The sequence below is a fragment of the Cyprinodon tularosa genome, unplaced genomic scaffold (assembly GCF_016077235.1).
Source record: "Cyprinodon tularosa strain WSP-4 unplaced genomic scaffold, ASM1607723v1 ctg388, whole genome shotgun sequence".
In the NCBI taxonomy this organism is placed as follows: domain Eukaryota; kingdom Metazoa; phylum Chordata; class Actinopteri; order Cyprinodontiformes; family Cyprinodontidae; genus Cyprinodon; species Cyprinodon tularosa.
In genome coordinates this window covers 1,106,841-1,124,072 of record NW_024039105.1, presented here as the reverse complement: position 1 = coordinate 1,124,072, position 17,232 = coordinate 1,106,841, and the positions used below count along the sequence as shown (strand labels likewise).

Below are 17,232 nucleotides of genomic sequence, written 5' to 3'. Positions count from 1 at the left end.
AATAATAGTGGGTAATGCTTTGTTTTTGTTACATGTTCAGTCAACAGATGTTTGATTTAGACACCATTGGATAATTCTGTAATCGATTACTTCTCCTTTGGATTTGCATCAGTTAAAAAAAAAAGAAGAAAAACCTATTACCTTCCCTTGTGTAACTCTTATTTCCATGTTATACTTGTAGTGCATACAGATACTACATTAGAACGGTTTAAGTCCATCCATCCATCTTATTCCATCATTTCGCCAGTCTGTCGCAGGGCAACACAGACACACAAACATTCACACCTAAGGAGAATTTAGAGAAGCCAACTAACCTAACAGTCATGTTTTTGGACTGTTGGAGGGAGCTGGAGTACCCAGAGAGAATCCATATATGAGTGGGGAGAACATGCAACAGTTCAGAGCAAGGAATAAATTGCTAATGGCACCTAAATCTTATTGTTGGTTACAAAATATTAGAATTATTACAGATTATTTCTATAGAACCTGACTAGCTGTTTGATTCTTGCAAATTCTGAAATAATGGGCAAAGATATCAAACTCAAGATATGAAAAATGTAAAATAAGCAATCTGCCATCATGCAATATGCAAAAGTTGGTCCATCAACCAGGTAAAATTTGGGAAAGTTCAATAGGGATGAACATTTTGCAGCTGCATCAATGGGTAAAAGAAAGATGAACAAAAGGTTGAGTATGCACTGGAGCAATGCTACTCTCTGAAATTTCCAATCAGCAAAGTAACATTTTGACTAAATCATTGAGATACAGTGAAGTTGCAGGCTTTACCTTGAGAGGACAACATGTGCCCTGATAGGAAGGTGCTCCCCTTTCTCCTCCCACTTCTTGTAATGTTGGATCTGCAGACTGATTTTCTAAACAGGAAGGAAAAAAAAAACACAAGTGTAACATTAAAAATCCAGCCATAAACTATTTATGGCTGAAAAATTCAGTGTTGAAGCTTGTAACCAATGTAACAAAAAAAAACTATTGGAGTTTGGGTTGCAAAGTGTTACATATTATTTTGCACGTTGTTCTGAAATTTAGACGGAGACCTGTGCAAACTGGTCCTGCTGGGAACAGACCAAGAAAACTAGACTGAACTGGAAGCTTTTATCAAGCTTGATGATTTACTGCGCACTCAGCATCTCATGCTTTGCGAACATGTGTTTTAAGTCGAGTTAAATGATGACTAGGTGACTCATGGAGCTTAAAAGTATGACAAACCTGAGAAATACTTCATGCATTCAAGCTGCAGACAAACGATTACTGATCCTAGATTAAACATTAAGACAAAAATTGTTGCTGCCTTGTAATGCAATTTCCAAAGAAGGCCCAGTTGCGCATCACTTCAATGTATATTGTGGCTGGAGTGTTTCCACTTGAGTTACAGATAGATCCCTCTTCACTATGAGTGCAGGGGAAAAAGAAACAGAAATTCAGATTGAAGTATAATTCACAGCGAAGTGGGGGTACTTCACTCAGACATGACTAAAATATCTTACAAGTAAAAATGGAGTGAGGCATTGTGGTGGTGAAATTGTGCACAGGAAATAATTTTCATTAGCAGAATTGAGAAACAGGAAAATCTGTTGCAAGGATTAAAAATTAAAAATATGAAGAGATTTTCCCCAGATTGACTGAGTTTGAGCTGTTTTGCATAAAATAAGGAGAAATATTCAGTCTTTGGACATGCAAGGCAGTGAATGACACCAGAGGCATACTGCAGTAACCTAGGAGGAACTGGTAATTTTCAGACTTTAACCTATTGAATTATTAATTATTTTTGTGCATTTATTTCCTTTAATAATAAAATGCTCCCAGAGGTTCTAACAACTTGATATGAGCCTCTTATGATTAAAACTAAGACAAAACACTAAAAGATTGTGAAATAGGACAAAGTATTGATATAGTCCCTTTTGCACATAACCAATTTGGTGGAGAATAAAACATAAGTTGAAGTAGACAAACTAATTCAAATAAAATTATATTTCTCTATTGCATTCAGGCCTGTTTAGTTGGTTTGAAATCTTTTTTATGGATCTTTATGTGTATAAACTCAGCATGTAATGTATCATTACTGTCTTAAAACATTCTTTATAAACTGTTTAGTTGAGCTAAGATTGTTACATTTTTGTCAAATTCAATTTTTATTTAGTATATCAGGTCCCACGGGCAAACAGAAGATAACTGTGGTTACAAAATTACAATCTGGCCCTCTGTTGTACTTGAGCCTCCTCAGATTAAACTCTTAACTTTAGCCCCAAGAAGCAGTTTCCCTTTGCACTGTTATAACCAGCTTTAATGTGTGAAATCCTACTTTTTAAAGAGGCGGATGTGAGGGGTTGGATAAGAGGAGGAGTTTTTGAGTCACTTGTGAAATAAAGGAGATATGAAGCTTCAGATGGACTCTGACTGGCAGCAGATGGAGCACAGGCCTCTATTTATGAACATTTTTTCTAGATATAACAATTGTTTCAGTAGTTTTTATGTGCATTATTTGGAAGACAGCATACATATCTGTTACAGCAGTATTGTGTTATGTAGATAAAATACAGAATTTCTTCAGTTTCCAGACAGACAGAAATAGGAACCTGCCTGGTCCCTGGTTGATAACAGAGCCAATTACAGTAATCTGAAATTTTTGGATTAGTTTTTAAATTCAAACCAGAATAATGCAGGATTATGAGGAGTCTGTGTCCTTTCTGGGGGACTGGGGCCCATTCCAGAGGAAGATCTTCTTTGTTCTCTGCATCACCTGTTTTCCTTGTGGATTCAACATCCTGTCTGTCATTTTTCTGCTGGCCAGTCCCCCACACCACTGCAACAGCCCAGTCAGCAGCAACCTAAGCCTGGAATGGATCCAGGCCAACATCTCATTACAGGTCAGAACTGTAGCCAAACTACATTAAACCACAGGTGTCAAAAGTATTCATGCTTATTTCTCAACTAGAAGTGTAAATTCTACTGTTTAAAAAAATCTTTTTGTATAATTTATATTATCAATTTAAGCTTTTTAATCAAGTTAAAATGTAAAAGTAAATTAAAAAAAATACTTAAAGTATAAAAGTAAAGGTAATTCAGGAAAATTATTAAGGACAGATGGTTTACTGCACTACCTTATTAAAGGAATTTTTTTCTACAATTCTGGATGATAACTTCCTTAGAGTTGATCTTTTTCTTTGTTTTAGAACTAATGGTAACAGTGTCAAATGTAACTTTACATCATGTTGGAAAAACTATTCCTTTTGGTATGTGGCGAAGCAGAAGAGTCCAACCACAAATAAATCGTCTTGATGAAACAAATCATTTTGATGGTTTTTTTAAATACCAACAGGCAATAACTAAAACGAGCTTAAATGAAACAGAACTAATGAGTCTATTTTAAAATGTAAGGATAAGTGCAAAAAAAATGTAAGGACCTGAAGTAAAAAGTTTTCTGAAAAATAATTCCTCCACTAAAGTATGGATGCCAAAATGTCTACTTAAGTAAGGTAATGTAAGTATTTGTACTTTGTTAATAGACACCTCTGACGAAAACATTCATGTTCTCCAATGTCTCCCTTGAATATTACATGAATGATAGTTTAATGAATTGTATTTAATTCAATTCAGTTTATTTGTACAACACCAATTCACAACAACTTTCTTTACGTCTTTAATACTTTTTCCCTGTGCCTTTTCACTTCACTAGACATCACTTTATTTCTGAACATCTACTCAATTCAATTCAGTGTATTTATACAGCACCAATTCACAACACCTGTCATCTCAAGGCACTTTACAGTTCAACCAGATCATACGGTCAAATTGATTCAAAGTTTTCTAAGGAAAATGAGTTGATTGCATCAAAGCCAATATCAAACACCAAGCATGCCTGTAGCGACAGTGGAGAGGAAAAACTCCCTTTTAACAGGAAGAAACCTTCAAGAACCAGGCTCATTGTGAGCGGCCATCTGCTGAGGCCGACTGAGTTTAAAGAGACAGAAGCAGAGATAGAAAAGGTAAATGTCAACCAGCTCCACAGGTGGCCCCATCCAGGAAACACACAGCCAGGCAGATGAGCTTCTACCCAGCTCCCATGTCAGAGAATGAAGAGAGCACATTCAGCCATTCACAGTCAGAGAAACAGGACTACACTCAAAAACAGGCCAAGCTCCAACATCTATAAAAAAAAAAAAAGGTGTTTATGACAGTAGCACAGTTGATGTGTCACAGCCAAACAGGACCAGATGAAGCTTCTGTGAGAAAAAGGAGAGAGAGCATAATGTTGGAGAATGAACTAACAAATTCTGCTGAGAGGGAGAAAAGAGATAGAATGATGCAAAGGGGCCCTTATGTCCTCCAATAGTCTAAGCCTATACAGCCCCTATAAACCATTTAATAAAACATTTTGTCTCTTAACCTCATGTTATGTCTCCAAATATTATGCTGTTTTCAATATTTTTCTGCTAACTTGACGAAATATTTTAGGATGGTTTGGTTATCAGCCCTTAAACATTTAATAGCAATTTCCAAATAGATTGTTTCACTTAATATCAGCTGTAAGACTCAAAGACAACAAGTAGCAAATATACACAGTATCAAGAACTGTATGTAAACAGTGTCATTAGTGAGAGGTAGATACTAAATATAGGGCTAAAAGAGACTTGACCAATAAGAGGATTGCTTTGCAACAGCTGGATGAGATCATTAACTGTAACAGTATGTTTTTAAACCTTAAAGGAACTACTTTTATGTTGCTATACTAACTAACTTATGAAAATAAATAAACTTTAGATATTTGAATTTTACCTACATGGTGATTGTTGAGATTGTCACTCGTGTTCATATTCAAGTTTTAGTGAATCTGGAGATCATCCCAAAAGGAAAAAGTCAGAGACATTTTCCTAGTGTAAGAGTACTAATTGAACAATTGTTTTACATAATTAAGTGTTAAAAGTGGTCAACCATAACATTTATAAATTATTAGCAAAGAAGCTACTTAGGTACAAAGTAATTCATCATAACATCTGATTCACTATTTTAAATCATGTTATAAAAGAGATGATAATTAAAAATTATGTATAAATTCTGGAATTTATAAGACTGTAATAAAACAATTAAAATAGATGAATAACATAAATGACCGAAATCCTCGTTGAAGAAACACTGCATGAAACGTTTGAAACCAGGCGACATAGCAGGCATTGTAAACGTTTAATAACAGTGAAGTGGCAATACTCACTCCTTACTCTAATTACTAGCTTAACTTCCAAATAACACGGTCACTTCAGATATAAAATAAGCTTATGTACAATAAGAGAACAGTTATTTTAATATGAATATAAACTTTAGTTACTATTAAAATTACTCTTAAAAAAGTTTAATGTTTTTGTAAGTTTATATACCTATGTAATTAGTTACTACCCACTTCTAGAGATACAGCAGTGGGTAGTTACTAAGAGGCTCTGACTAGAAAGGGTGAACAGATCTGTGCAGATTTTTTTTCACTTTTCTGCCGGGGTCCGAGAGCAAAAGATCACATCTCATAATGTCAATATTTGCTTCTGTCTTTAGAACCCCAGTATGCCTCAGACGATGGCCTCTGAACCCGTGCGTGGTTCTGATGGAGGTTTCTTCCTGTTAAAAGGGAGTTTTGCTCTCCACTGTCGCTACATGCATGCTCAGTGTGAGGGATTCTTGAGAGTCAAAGAGTCTTTGCAAACAGCTGCTTTTTCTTAGATAGTAAATCTTAACTAATCTGACTGTGTTATTGGAAATACATTGAATTGATTAAAACTTTTCTACAGTAGTAGCCGTAGCCGTTTCCTTTCCTCAATGGGTCCTTGGCTGGTCCTTAGCTGGTCCTTGGCTGGCCCTTTTTTTAAAATCTATCTGTTTACTAAAATATTCTTTCTGTCATGATTTTTGGTCATTAAGATCTAAAGAGAAGCACTTTCTCCTGGTCAGACCCTGTAATTTAGAGAAAGGGTTGAGTCAGAGTAGAAAAATATGCAAGATGAGGTCACTCAAGTGGCTGGAAGTTGGCTGCCATTCTTCTGGGGTTTGACCTGGAAGGGCCATTTTGAATGGTTGCTACTTGTAATTGCAACTTTTCCCTGTGTGAGTCTTTCCATGTTGGATTGACTTATTTTAGTTTAAACTATAAACAAGGAGATTTCAAGAGATCTACAACAAAAACAGGCAGATTTCCAACATCTATAAACAAAAGTGTTGATGGCAGCAGCACAGCTGGTATTTTTCTCCAGGATGGTGTCACAGCCAAACAGGAAACTACCAGATGAAACTACTATAAGAAAAAGCAGAGAGAGCATAGCGTTAGACATTGAACTTACAAATTCTTCAGGGTGGAAGAATAGAGATAGAACAAAGCAGAATGATGAAATGGGGGTCCCTATGTCTTCCAGCATTCTAAGCCTATAGCAGCATAACTATCGAGAAAGCTCAGGATAACCTGAGCCACTCTAACTATAAGCTTTATCAAAAAGGAAAGTTTTAAGCCTACCCTTAAAAGCAGACAGGGTGTCTGTCTCACGGACTAGTAGTAGGTTCCACAGGAGAGGAGCCTGATAACTAAAAGATCTGCCTCCCATTCTACTTTTAGAAATTCTAGGAACCACTAGTAAACCTGCAGATTGAGAGTAAAGTGCTCTGTTAGGAACATAAGGAACAATCATATCTCTAATGTGAGATGAAGCTTGGCCATTTAAAGCTTTATATGTCAGAAGGAGGATTTTAAATTCTATTCTGGATTTAACAGGAAGTCAATGAAGAGAAGCTAGGATAGGAGAGATATGATCTCTATTTTTTTAAACTATATATTTATTTTAAGTTCACCTGATCTCTGAATCGTTTGAGTTACTCAAGGTGGGGTAGGATAAGAGTAAACTATCAATATCCCCACAAAAGCATTCACTAAAAGTGAAAAATATGGAAAAGAACAAAATACTACTAAAAGTAGTTTTTTTCCTGAAAGTTACTTAAGTAAATGCAACTCAGTAAATCTTAAAATTTACATAACAAATTATAAAAGGAACATTGAGATACATCTGAACAAAGAGAGCCTTTTGCTCTGCTGTCTCTCGCTGCATCCCAACTGAACATGATCTTCATCCGCTTTCATGTGACTGTATTCCTCTGACAAACCTGCACAGCTCTGCTTTTTCCCCCCCAAAATATAAAGATATTCATTCCGGTAGTGAGTTAAATATTTTTTTAAAATAATACATAGAATGCTTTAATCATTTTGCAGTCCTCATGCTGGTTAATGCTGGAAATACCTGATATGATGCAGTCTGATTTCTTGTCCTCTGAATCAGGGAAAGAAAATATAAGTGACATAATAATGATGCTTCCTGGTTGGCAGGTGGCTGGGCAGACAGAGAGAAACAGCTGCAGTCGATATGAGCTGGACTCGATTAGGAACCTGTCTGCAATGGGGACCAGTCCAAACTGGATGAAAAACCAGTCTGTGGAGGAATCCATGCCAGAGGTCCTTCTATCAAACCTGAAACAGGAGGGATGCAAAGATGGATGGACGTACAGTACTGAGTACTTCAATTCTACTGTGGTCAATGAGGTATATCACTGCCCATCTAGAATATGAAGCACCAGGAAAATGATGGTTAATGGTTATTTTAGCATTTCATTAACATAGAGTTCAGCTCATGGCCAGACAGTCATTCTGGAAAGATTTTTATTGTGCAATCCCCCGGAGGTTGTGACCTTTCTAAGTAAACAGAAATTATTGACTGCATCATTTTTACCTGTCGTCTCTAAACAGTGTAATCACTTAAGGCTCAGATTTTTTTTTGAAAGACTCTATAGAATTTCAGTTTTGTTCGAACAAAATAAAGAAAATGAGTTTTCATTTTCAAACACTTCTGATTTCCTGCCAACAGCTCTTAACTTATACAACAGCTAGCTGGAAAAACACCCTGATATTATGACATTAATCCCTGTCGGATAAAAAGAGTAATTTTGAATTAATTTTGAAATTGTATAAAGGCAACTCTGAAATGCAGAAACTAACAGCTTGGAAAGAAATTAGAAGCAGTTTAAAAGCTGCATTGAGAAAACCGCTGCAGCAGCATGAAATGAGAGAGATGTATCTAAATGTAGTAGGTATGAAAATGGCATTAAAATGTGGCCATAGGTTGAGATGAGCACAGCTGAAACATTTTAGTACACTCTCTTTGTTTTTGATTAACTTATATATATATATATGCTCTATATTTGCCCTCTAGTTTAACCTGGTGTGTAGTGACCAGTGGAAGCAGCCTTTGTCTTCACTTATCTACTTTCTGGGAGGACTCTCCGGGTGTTTTATCTCAGGAATGATCTCCGACAGGTACATTTCTCATTTTATTTCATTAAATTATTTGCAAAAGGGAATATTTTTCCAAAAGATAAATAGTATGCAAAAGGGAATCATGTTGCAACTATTTTGTTGAAGAATTGCCACACTGTGACAGTGAGCTTATCTATTAATCTAAACACACTTATTAAAGGAAAATGTTAAAACCAATATTTGCAGGTTGTTCTAAACTGGACCCTTTTTGTCATGGTCAAACTTCTGGTTTGGTTTTTATTTTCAAAAGCTGACATACATGAAGTATCAATAAATCATTTCCTAAAATTGATGAACTCCAAATATTTTCAAACTTATTGTGGTGGTAACATTTTCAACCCTAAAATTAACCTAACCTTTGGAAGCAGCTTAGGCTGTCTTAGTCCTAAACAACTCTGAATTGTAAGCTTTTTTTTGGGTAAATAGGCGGAAGTTCAACTGAAGAAACTCATTGCTTTCCTTCATCCACCTGAGACACAGCCAATCAACTTTGAACCACGCCTCCCCGAAAACAAACGGCATCCAAAGTTCATCTTAAAAGGCCTCCGATATGCACCTGTCTTCTCCTGTGCACAGGCGGCGGATGCGCTGTGACTTCATTCAGATGACACCTTTTAAACCAACTTCCAGCCCCTCCTCCACCATCGTAGCTAAAGCTTCATCGTAGTGTCATTTCTCCTGGACTCTTACTGCGTTCCCTGTCTCATCTTAACCAGTTCGGCAAAAGACCGCCATGTAGAGCCTGGTTCTGCCGGAGGTTTCTTCCAAATGGGGAGTTTTTCCTCTCCACTGTCGCTTCATGCTTGCTCATCATAGACAGGTTCTCTCCAAACTGGACTTCCATCTTCCAGGTCCCTGAGTGAAGCTCTAGTATCAGCTCACGCAGTCCACTGGATCTCGCCATAAAGCTCAGCATACGGTCTCGCTAACTAGCAGTCTACAGACTGATCAACTTCATCTATCTCCACTCCAGTTTCAGGCCTGGGGGGGAAACAGCCCTGTTCTTTGCTCCTGTTCATGCATATCTATCAAAATTAAGCGCTATGTCTCCTGCCGAGGTCTGAGTGCCAAAGACAAAGTAATTGTATCAATAAATTTCTCCTAATTGTCTTTTCTCTTTTTGTGCGTTTTCTTCAGATTGAAATGTAAAACTGTCTATTTGCTTTTTGTAAAAGTTAAAATTGTTATATCTTTGCAAAAGAAATTAAAAAAGCTTTATTTTGCTTGGTAGATCTAAAATAAGTATTTTATCCAAATTCAACATTAAATTTGAGGTTAAATTGCACTATGCATAATTAACTAATAAACAAAATTTCCAGTGCAGGTTGAATGATTTGTGATTGAAACTATAAGGCTAACTCCTTTTTCCCATGACTGTAAATGTTGTTTTTATGCCTGCATCCTTCCCTGTGCTGGTGCTGCAGGTTCGGCAGGAAGCCTGTCCTCTTTGGATCCATCGCCATCCTCAGTGTCTTCAGCAGCGCCGTGGCTTTCGCACCATCCTGGCCGATCTTCGTTGTTCTTTTTTTTATGCAGGGTCTGGGTCAGATTGCCTCCTACATAGCTGTGTTTGTATTGGGTAGGTATAATCATACATCTTTAATCTCTCTGTATCCTAATGTACAAGTCAAAGCAGCTGAAACCAGTCAACCGGTCACCAAAGTTAAATCATCAAATTTCTGATCAGAATCAAAATTAAAAAATGCCTTATTGACAAGTAGTGGTTCTACACATAGTCAAGGAAACAGAATAGAATGGAATAGAATAGAAAAAACAATTTATTGTCCCGCAATTGGGAAATACTGGTGTTACAGCAGCAATGGTCACACAAATGTGGACCTTAGAAGAGTGTATGAAAAGTAACAATAGTGAAGAGTAAAAAAAAAAAAAAAACAAGTAAAGTACTGTACTGTAAAGTGTTTTAACAATATAAGTACTATGCACCTACACAATATATAAATAATCAATTAACATAAATAAAGAGGGGAATATGAATATTTAGAAGGAACGAAGGTAAGCTGTATATAAAGAGCATGTTAGCTGTTTTTAAACAATGTGATTGAATGTTGGGTTTTCTGTCATTTTGTAAATGATTAGCATACATTATATATTAAACTTTAACAATGAGCTGAATAATTAATTTATGCTAGATATAGAAATGCACTGAGTCGATACCTGGATCGGATATTGTCTCTGATATTGACTAATTAGCTGGATTGGATATCAGAGATGCAATCAAGTTCACTTCCAATGAAACTGCTATTTCTTTCTTTTTTTCTGTTTACGTGTTAAGAAATAATAAAAAGTACATTTATATCTGTGTTCATTTGATACCTGTTTTGAACAATGTTTTCGTGGTTCATCCATTAGAAAGTTGAATTGGATCGGTATCGGATAACGGTCGATACGCTTTGGATGATTGAATTATGTTTAGGTCCAACTGTATCTGTACCAGATTAGATTGGGAAAAAATGGGCTCAGTGCATCTCTTATGCTAGATAATAATAAAAGAAAAATAGGAGTAAAATCCTTCGATTTATGCGAGTGTTTTATTCACAGGCTCAGAAATCCTTGTGGGCTCAAGCAGAGTCCTTTTCTGCAGTCTGGGTGAGCCTTTTGCCTTTGTGTTCTCCATGATGCTTCTGACTGCAACTGCATACCTGGTCAGGAGCTGGAGATACCTGTCCCTCATCATGGCTTTACCTGGCTTGGCTTGTATCCCCCTCTGGTGGTAAGATGGTCTAACTACAACATTTACTTCCCTGTGGAAGGTGAATGTGGATCACAATGCATTGAAGACTGGTCTAACATCAAGTAGCATAATCCTAATCACAAACTAGTGAAATCTCCTGAAACACTGCAATAAAGATGCTTCTACTGTCTGTAGTTTTTATTGCTGAGAGATAAAAATAATAAAAGACCTCTCTCAGCTGAAGGAGTGACTTTTAACACAATACTTTAAATATATTTGCAAAGTGCTGTTTTTTGGAACTGAAGTGCATTTTTCCTTTTTTGATTGTGTTAGTATAATTTCATGCCCAGCTCTAAATGTTTATAAATATCCATTAGGATGATTCCAGAATCTCCTCGCTGGCTGCTGTCTCATGGCCGCTTGCAAGAGGCCACAAGTCTGCTGAGGTTAGCTGCTCTGGAGAACAGAGTGGAAGCCCCACCTGTCATTTTCGACACTTCCAAAGTAAAAAAACACACCAAATGAACTTCAGCTCAAGAAGCTCCAATTAGCTGTTGGTGGGATACTGATGTGTTTCTGTTTTACTCTGCAGGCTGAAAAAACTGAAAGACAGGAGCCAGAGTCGGTCAGGTTCCTGGACCTGTTGAAGAAGGCAAAAATTCGAAATATAACGATAAAACTGTGGATTATTTGGTGAGCAGCAAAGGTTTCCTTAAAAATAAAGCAAACTCTGTGGAAAACATCTTTATGATCACTGCAGCCAAGCTAAAAATCTTACAGAAAAATGCAATATTTTTAACCGTTTTTTTTTCTCTATATGATGCTACAGACTCAGTTACTTTATTGATCTAAAATGAATAAATTAAAGCTGTGTCAGTTTGTCTTGTTTTTTTCCAGGTTTTCTGTGAGTGTCAGCTACTTTGGTCTGTCCTTTAGTACCTCTTCTTTGTATGGAAACCCCTATCTGAACTACTTCCTGCTCACAGCTGTGGAGATCCCAGCATACTTTGCCAGCTGGCTGGCTGCCCGAAAGTGTCCTCGCCGTCTTTCATTTGTCAGCTTCTCCCTTCTGGGGGCGCTGGCACTTTTTCTTATCCAGGTCACCATGAACAGTGAGTGTGATAAGTATATAAGAAGCACCTTTATCACCGAACACTCTGACTTTTTCAGAAACATATTAAAGATAGAGGGTCGTTCAATAAGTAATGCCCCAGACCCACTTCCAGATGTTTGATCGAGCTGAATTTTTGCACGTGACGTTATTTAAAACTCTATAAATTAAGTAGCAAATTACAGCTCTAAACTATTTGTGGTTTCTGACTTACAGGTGTTTGAACTGAGTAAAGTCTGAAATGGAACCTGTTGAGTGTTGAGCATTGATCCCATTTTTCTATTGAAAAGGATTCACACCACGGGAGACTTTTGATGAAATTAAAGTAATGTATGGTGATGATGCCCGTTATATGACCTTGCAAAATGTTTTACCATACAAGGTTATATTATGGGAAATTATCACTATAAGTTACTTTCATTTGATCAAAAGTCTACCACTTTCAAATTCAAAAACTCAGACTTGACTCAGTTTTAACACCAGTAAATCAGAAACCACAATTAGTTCAGAGCTGTAATTTGCTTTTTAATCTATAGAGATTTAAAATACTTCACATACAAAATTTCAGCTCAAACAAACATCTGGAAGTGGGCCAGGGGCATTACTTATTGAACGCCCTCGTATACCTCTAACTGGTATTATCAAGTAAAAAATGTGTCAGTAACTGATTTACCACTTTATCACTGTGCTTATTTTTGATAAAGTATATCAGGATTCATTTATCAATTTATCAATTAATTATCATTTCAAGGGTGACAAATGATTGTGCAGTGAAGTTATAAATGCTGATTGTATATAAAACAAACTTATTTGAGAAAAGAGTGATTTTCTTTGTATTTTTTTAAGAAGTCACACCAATGATCTTGGCCTGAAGTGAGAAAGTAATTTCCTCCTAAACCTAAAAGTTGATTGTGTCAAACTTTGCACGAATAGCTACGACTCAGCGATAAAAATTAGTTATTTACATCACTGAGCAGGAACTTATATTCTTTCATTCTTTTTATTTTTATGTCAACCACATTAAAGTGTTTAATGAGTAACTTGTCCAGGTTCTGAAGCAGCAAATCACCATCACTTTAACACAAATGCGTTTGACCTTTGGCATGGTATTCTTTTGTAAAAGAGGGCATTCATTTCACATAATTAGATGATACTAGATGTAACAAAAACTTCCAAAACCTTCATTTTCTCTAAATAGGGTGAAATATTTCCTCAATTTTTTTTCCAACAATATAAAACAATACATGTGCTCTTGTTGGTCAACAGTGGTTCATTGTCTATCTTCTGTATTTCTTTATCATAAAAATTGATCACGAACTGAAGCAATTAATGCTTTAGATTCCCTTTAAGCTTCAATGTTATTACCACATTCCAAAGAGATATAAGTTATGATTTTTGTTTAAAATTGCTTTTCTGATTCTAGACTGATAGATAAATCCGTTTCTTTTTTATTGTCCTTCATTTTTGTCTTTTTACAGATTTTATATATTTTATTATTTATCATTTTGCATGTTTTTTGTTTAAGCAGTTTCTATCATATGGCATTTGCCTTCGTGTGGCTTCATTAATTCTAGCCTTTTACAATATGTGATTATTGATAATTATAATTTTGTTTATATATATAATAATATTAGGATGTTTTTCCTTAATGAATCGAATTGTCATTGGAAAACGGTATTTAGTTTTGTTCAATGTTATCGATGCCTTAAATTTACATTAGTGATTCAAATAATGAAATATATGCATATAATCATCAGAATTTTAAATAAATGTTTTTGTAAATGGCAAAAGTGATACTTAATTATCACCAGATGATGATAACAACCCAATCCAGCCTTTATGTGCAAAAATAAAACCCTTGTAAGAATGAGTAATGAAATAGAATAAGATACAGGGGGGAAAAAAGTACTATACACATGAAGAAAGAGAGGTGACAAAAGGCATGGAAACTCAAAATATGTCAGTAAATGCAAAGAAATGTGATCATTTTTGTAAAACAATCAGCTGTTTCAGTCCCAAATGAAGGCTTATAAAAAAGTGTCTCATTGCCAAGATGTAACAAAAGAAACTTATCAAGATGTTAAAGCCTTTTGTTGCAAAATATTTGGGCTCTGGTTACAGAAAAATGTCCAAACTGCTACTCGGTTCTGTTAAGTATACAATTTCAAAGTAAGAAGAAGATAATTACAAAAAAAAAAATGTTTTAAAAGTGCTAAGATTATGTCCTCCGTGCAACTGGAGAGGAAATAATTATCAGAAATGTCCGAGGGCCAATGAGTATTTGTGGAGAGCCTGAGAAAGGTAACCACAAGGATTCTACTGTGGAAGAAAATGCATATATTTATAAAAGCCAGTGGAATACTGGGAAAATACAATCTGGCCAGATGAGACCGAATAAAACTCTTTAGCTGCAGTAATACACAATGGATTTGGAAGTCAAAAAACAACGGATATATCCACCCAAAACCTGCATACCAACAGTAATGATTAAAGATGGGAACATCATGGTGTGGGGCTGTCTTTCAGCAGGTTTCATGTAATTGAAGAAAGACGAAGGAGAGAATGGAGATAGATGTTCTAGACATAAACCTGCTGCAGATGGTGATGATGTTTAAACATGAGTGGATGATTCAGTAGGTTAATGATCCCAAAACATGCATCTAAGGAAACCTATAAGTGCTTTCAGAGAGAACTGAACTAAAACTAGATTGGTTCAACCAAATAAAAACCTCTGGAAAGAACGTAAGCTCAGAGTTCATCCAGTAGACCATTGGTTAGAGTATATAGTATTTTTTTTCCCTTCATGGTTCATTTTTATTAATCAAATCATTATTTCTGTGCATAGATGAGGACTTGGCGGATTGTCAATTGTACACACACATTCACTCATAAATATGTGGCCTTTGAAAGTCAACTGAAAGCTTGATTCCAGTACCTGAAAAGCTAATATGTTGGTTGATCTTTTTATCAGCTTGTGAGCTCACAGGACCTGCTTTTTGCATGCAGGTCATCAAGCTCTTACCATGTCCCTGGTGCTGTTGGGTAAATTTGGTGTTCTGGCTGCGACTGGGATGATGTACACCTACACAGGAGAGCTGTCTCCCACAGTGATCAGGAATACAGCAATGTCCTCGTGTGCCATGTTTTCACGAGTGGGATCCTCTTTATCGCCATATCTGCTGGAAATGGGTGAGACCTTTAAATCTAGTTGCCTGTGATTGACAGCAATGCTATTTTACCTAATAAGATTTCTCTACATTTATAAATAATTAGAACTGGAGATCCATTTGTGTTAAAATTCCAGTGCTTTTTTTCCCCTCCTTTTTATACTCCCTAAATATTTGATCGGACTAAACTTGGAAACATTTAATCCTTCGATCTGAAAAGATTTGGCCTGATTTTTGTCCCCAGCTAAGTTCAATGAGCTCCTGCCATGGATCATCATAGGTGTCCTGTCACTTCTCAGCGTTCTTCTCTGCATCTTCCTGCCAGAAACTTTCAGAAAGCCACTGCCTGATACCATAGAGCAGATGCCAGCCTCACAGTGGTGAGTGTGCACAGTGCCTTAACATTTTCATTATGGAGATACAGACTAACACAAACAAATGCATAAAAAACATTTCAAAGATATGGTGCAAAAACATAAATTAAGTTTTGTGTACATGTGGGTTCCACTACTATCTTTAAATACCTTTAATAAATCCAGTGTGACTATTTTGCTTTAGAAGTTATTTTCCATCCATATGGTAGATAGCACAATTGATAATCAAATAAGAGTTGGCCGTCTTTCATAAATGAAAAGATTGACAGAAACAGCATTATAATTATCTGAACATAGAATCTGAATCTAGATTCACAGCTCAGGTGAGAGAATCTGGATACAGGATAACTATAAAATATTCTCCATAGATCTAGCTTATATAAAAAAAAAAGTAGTGAGAGGAAAGCTGTTGTAAGAAAATTACAACTACAATATCTTGTAGTTTTCCACTACACAAGTGAAAGAGACCGAAATCATTCAGAAGGAGCTAATCTGGTCCAATTAAACAAGAATTCCTCTCATGGCCTGAATAAAAGCACTAGTGTGTGGTGAAAAACCACCCCTGCTTTGCAAGACAGTTTCCATCTTTATCCTCAAGAGTCGAGTAAGAAAGGACTGAGTTAAATCCTAGTCTTAAACTTTAAATTTCAGGTATTTTCTTCATTTATTTGTTTTAAGAAAGTTGAATATGTTAAATGTAAATGATTCAGCATGGGTGCATTTTTTTAAAATCTGTATTTATTTCTACTCCTGGTGACAGCAGGGCTCTGAGTGGAAAGACAGAGAAACGTCTGAGAAATAAACTTTTATTTGTAAATGAAAAAATTAAAAACAAAAGCAAAAATAAGTTTATTATAAAAGAAAGAAAACAGATGTTTGTGTTTTGTTACAAAATGAAAAAAGTGTACAAATCCTTTGTAAAGAAAATAGGTATAAGAAATATAAAATAAAATTAGAGGCAAGTGAAAACTAAAAAACTGATGCAGTTCTCCTTTTCTGATTTACAGGTTTGCATGGCCCTGGACCTCCAAAGCTGCCCTGAATGATGAAGGAAAATGCTCTAAAGAGCTGGAGTGTACATCACTAGAGATTATCTGTACAACTCGTTTATGAGGCACCCGATATAAAAATAAGATGTTCTACAGAAAATCAAGCAAACAAAAAAAAAAAACCTGTCAGATTATGGTGCATGAAAAATCTATGGTGAATATTTCTAATAACATTTGTCATCTTGTGAAAACAACTGTTTTCTAGGAAGGTTTTCAGATGTTATTACTAAGGAAAAAATGTAAATGGGGGGTGTCCAAACGTTTTGCAAAGAGGGCCAGATTTGTTCAGATGAAAATGCATGGGGGCCAGTCATTTGGCCTGACAGTCCTCGAACCATTATCATCGTAAATGAACATGTAAATATGTATCTATATCACTTTTTTGTCTGTAGATAGGACAATATTGCAAATCAGATTCTGCTGTCAATTGCATTACCATTATTATAAATACAAATAATTATAAATACAAATAAACAATTTTCTGAAAGT

At 35.9% G+C, this 17,232-nt stretch overlaps 1 protein-coding gene across 1 annotated transcript; it reads left to right on the top strand.

Moving 5' to 3' along the window:
• The first annotated feature begins 2,422 nt into the window (after positions 1 to 2,422).
• LOC119791406 (solute carrier family 22 member 4-like) lies at positions 2,423 to 17,183 on the top strand. Its single transcript, XM_038297481.1, has 11 exons — positions 2,423 to 2,882; positions 7,367 to 7,579; positions 8,247 to 8,350; positions 9,775 to 9,929; positions 10,910 to 11,081; positions 11,420 to 11,546; positions 11,635 to 11,735; positions 11,940 to 12,154; positions 15,160 to 15,342; positions 15,565 to 15,700; positions 16,702 to 17,183. The coding sequence occupies exons 1-11, from the start codon at positions 2,673 to 2,675 to the stop codon at positions 16,805 to 16,807; spliced, it is 1,722 nt and encodes a 573-aa protein (XP_038153409.1). The 5' UTR covers positions 2,423 to 2,672; the 3' UTR covers positions 16,808 to 17,183.
• Positions 17,184 to 17,232: the final 49 nt, after the last annotated feature.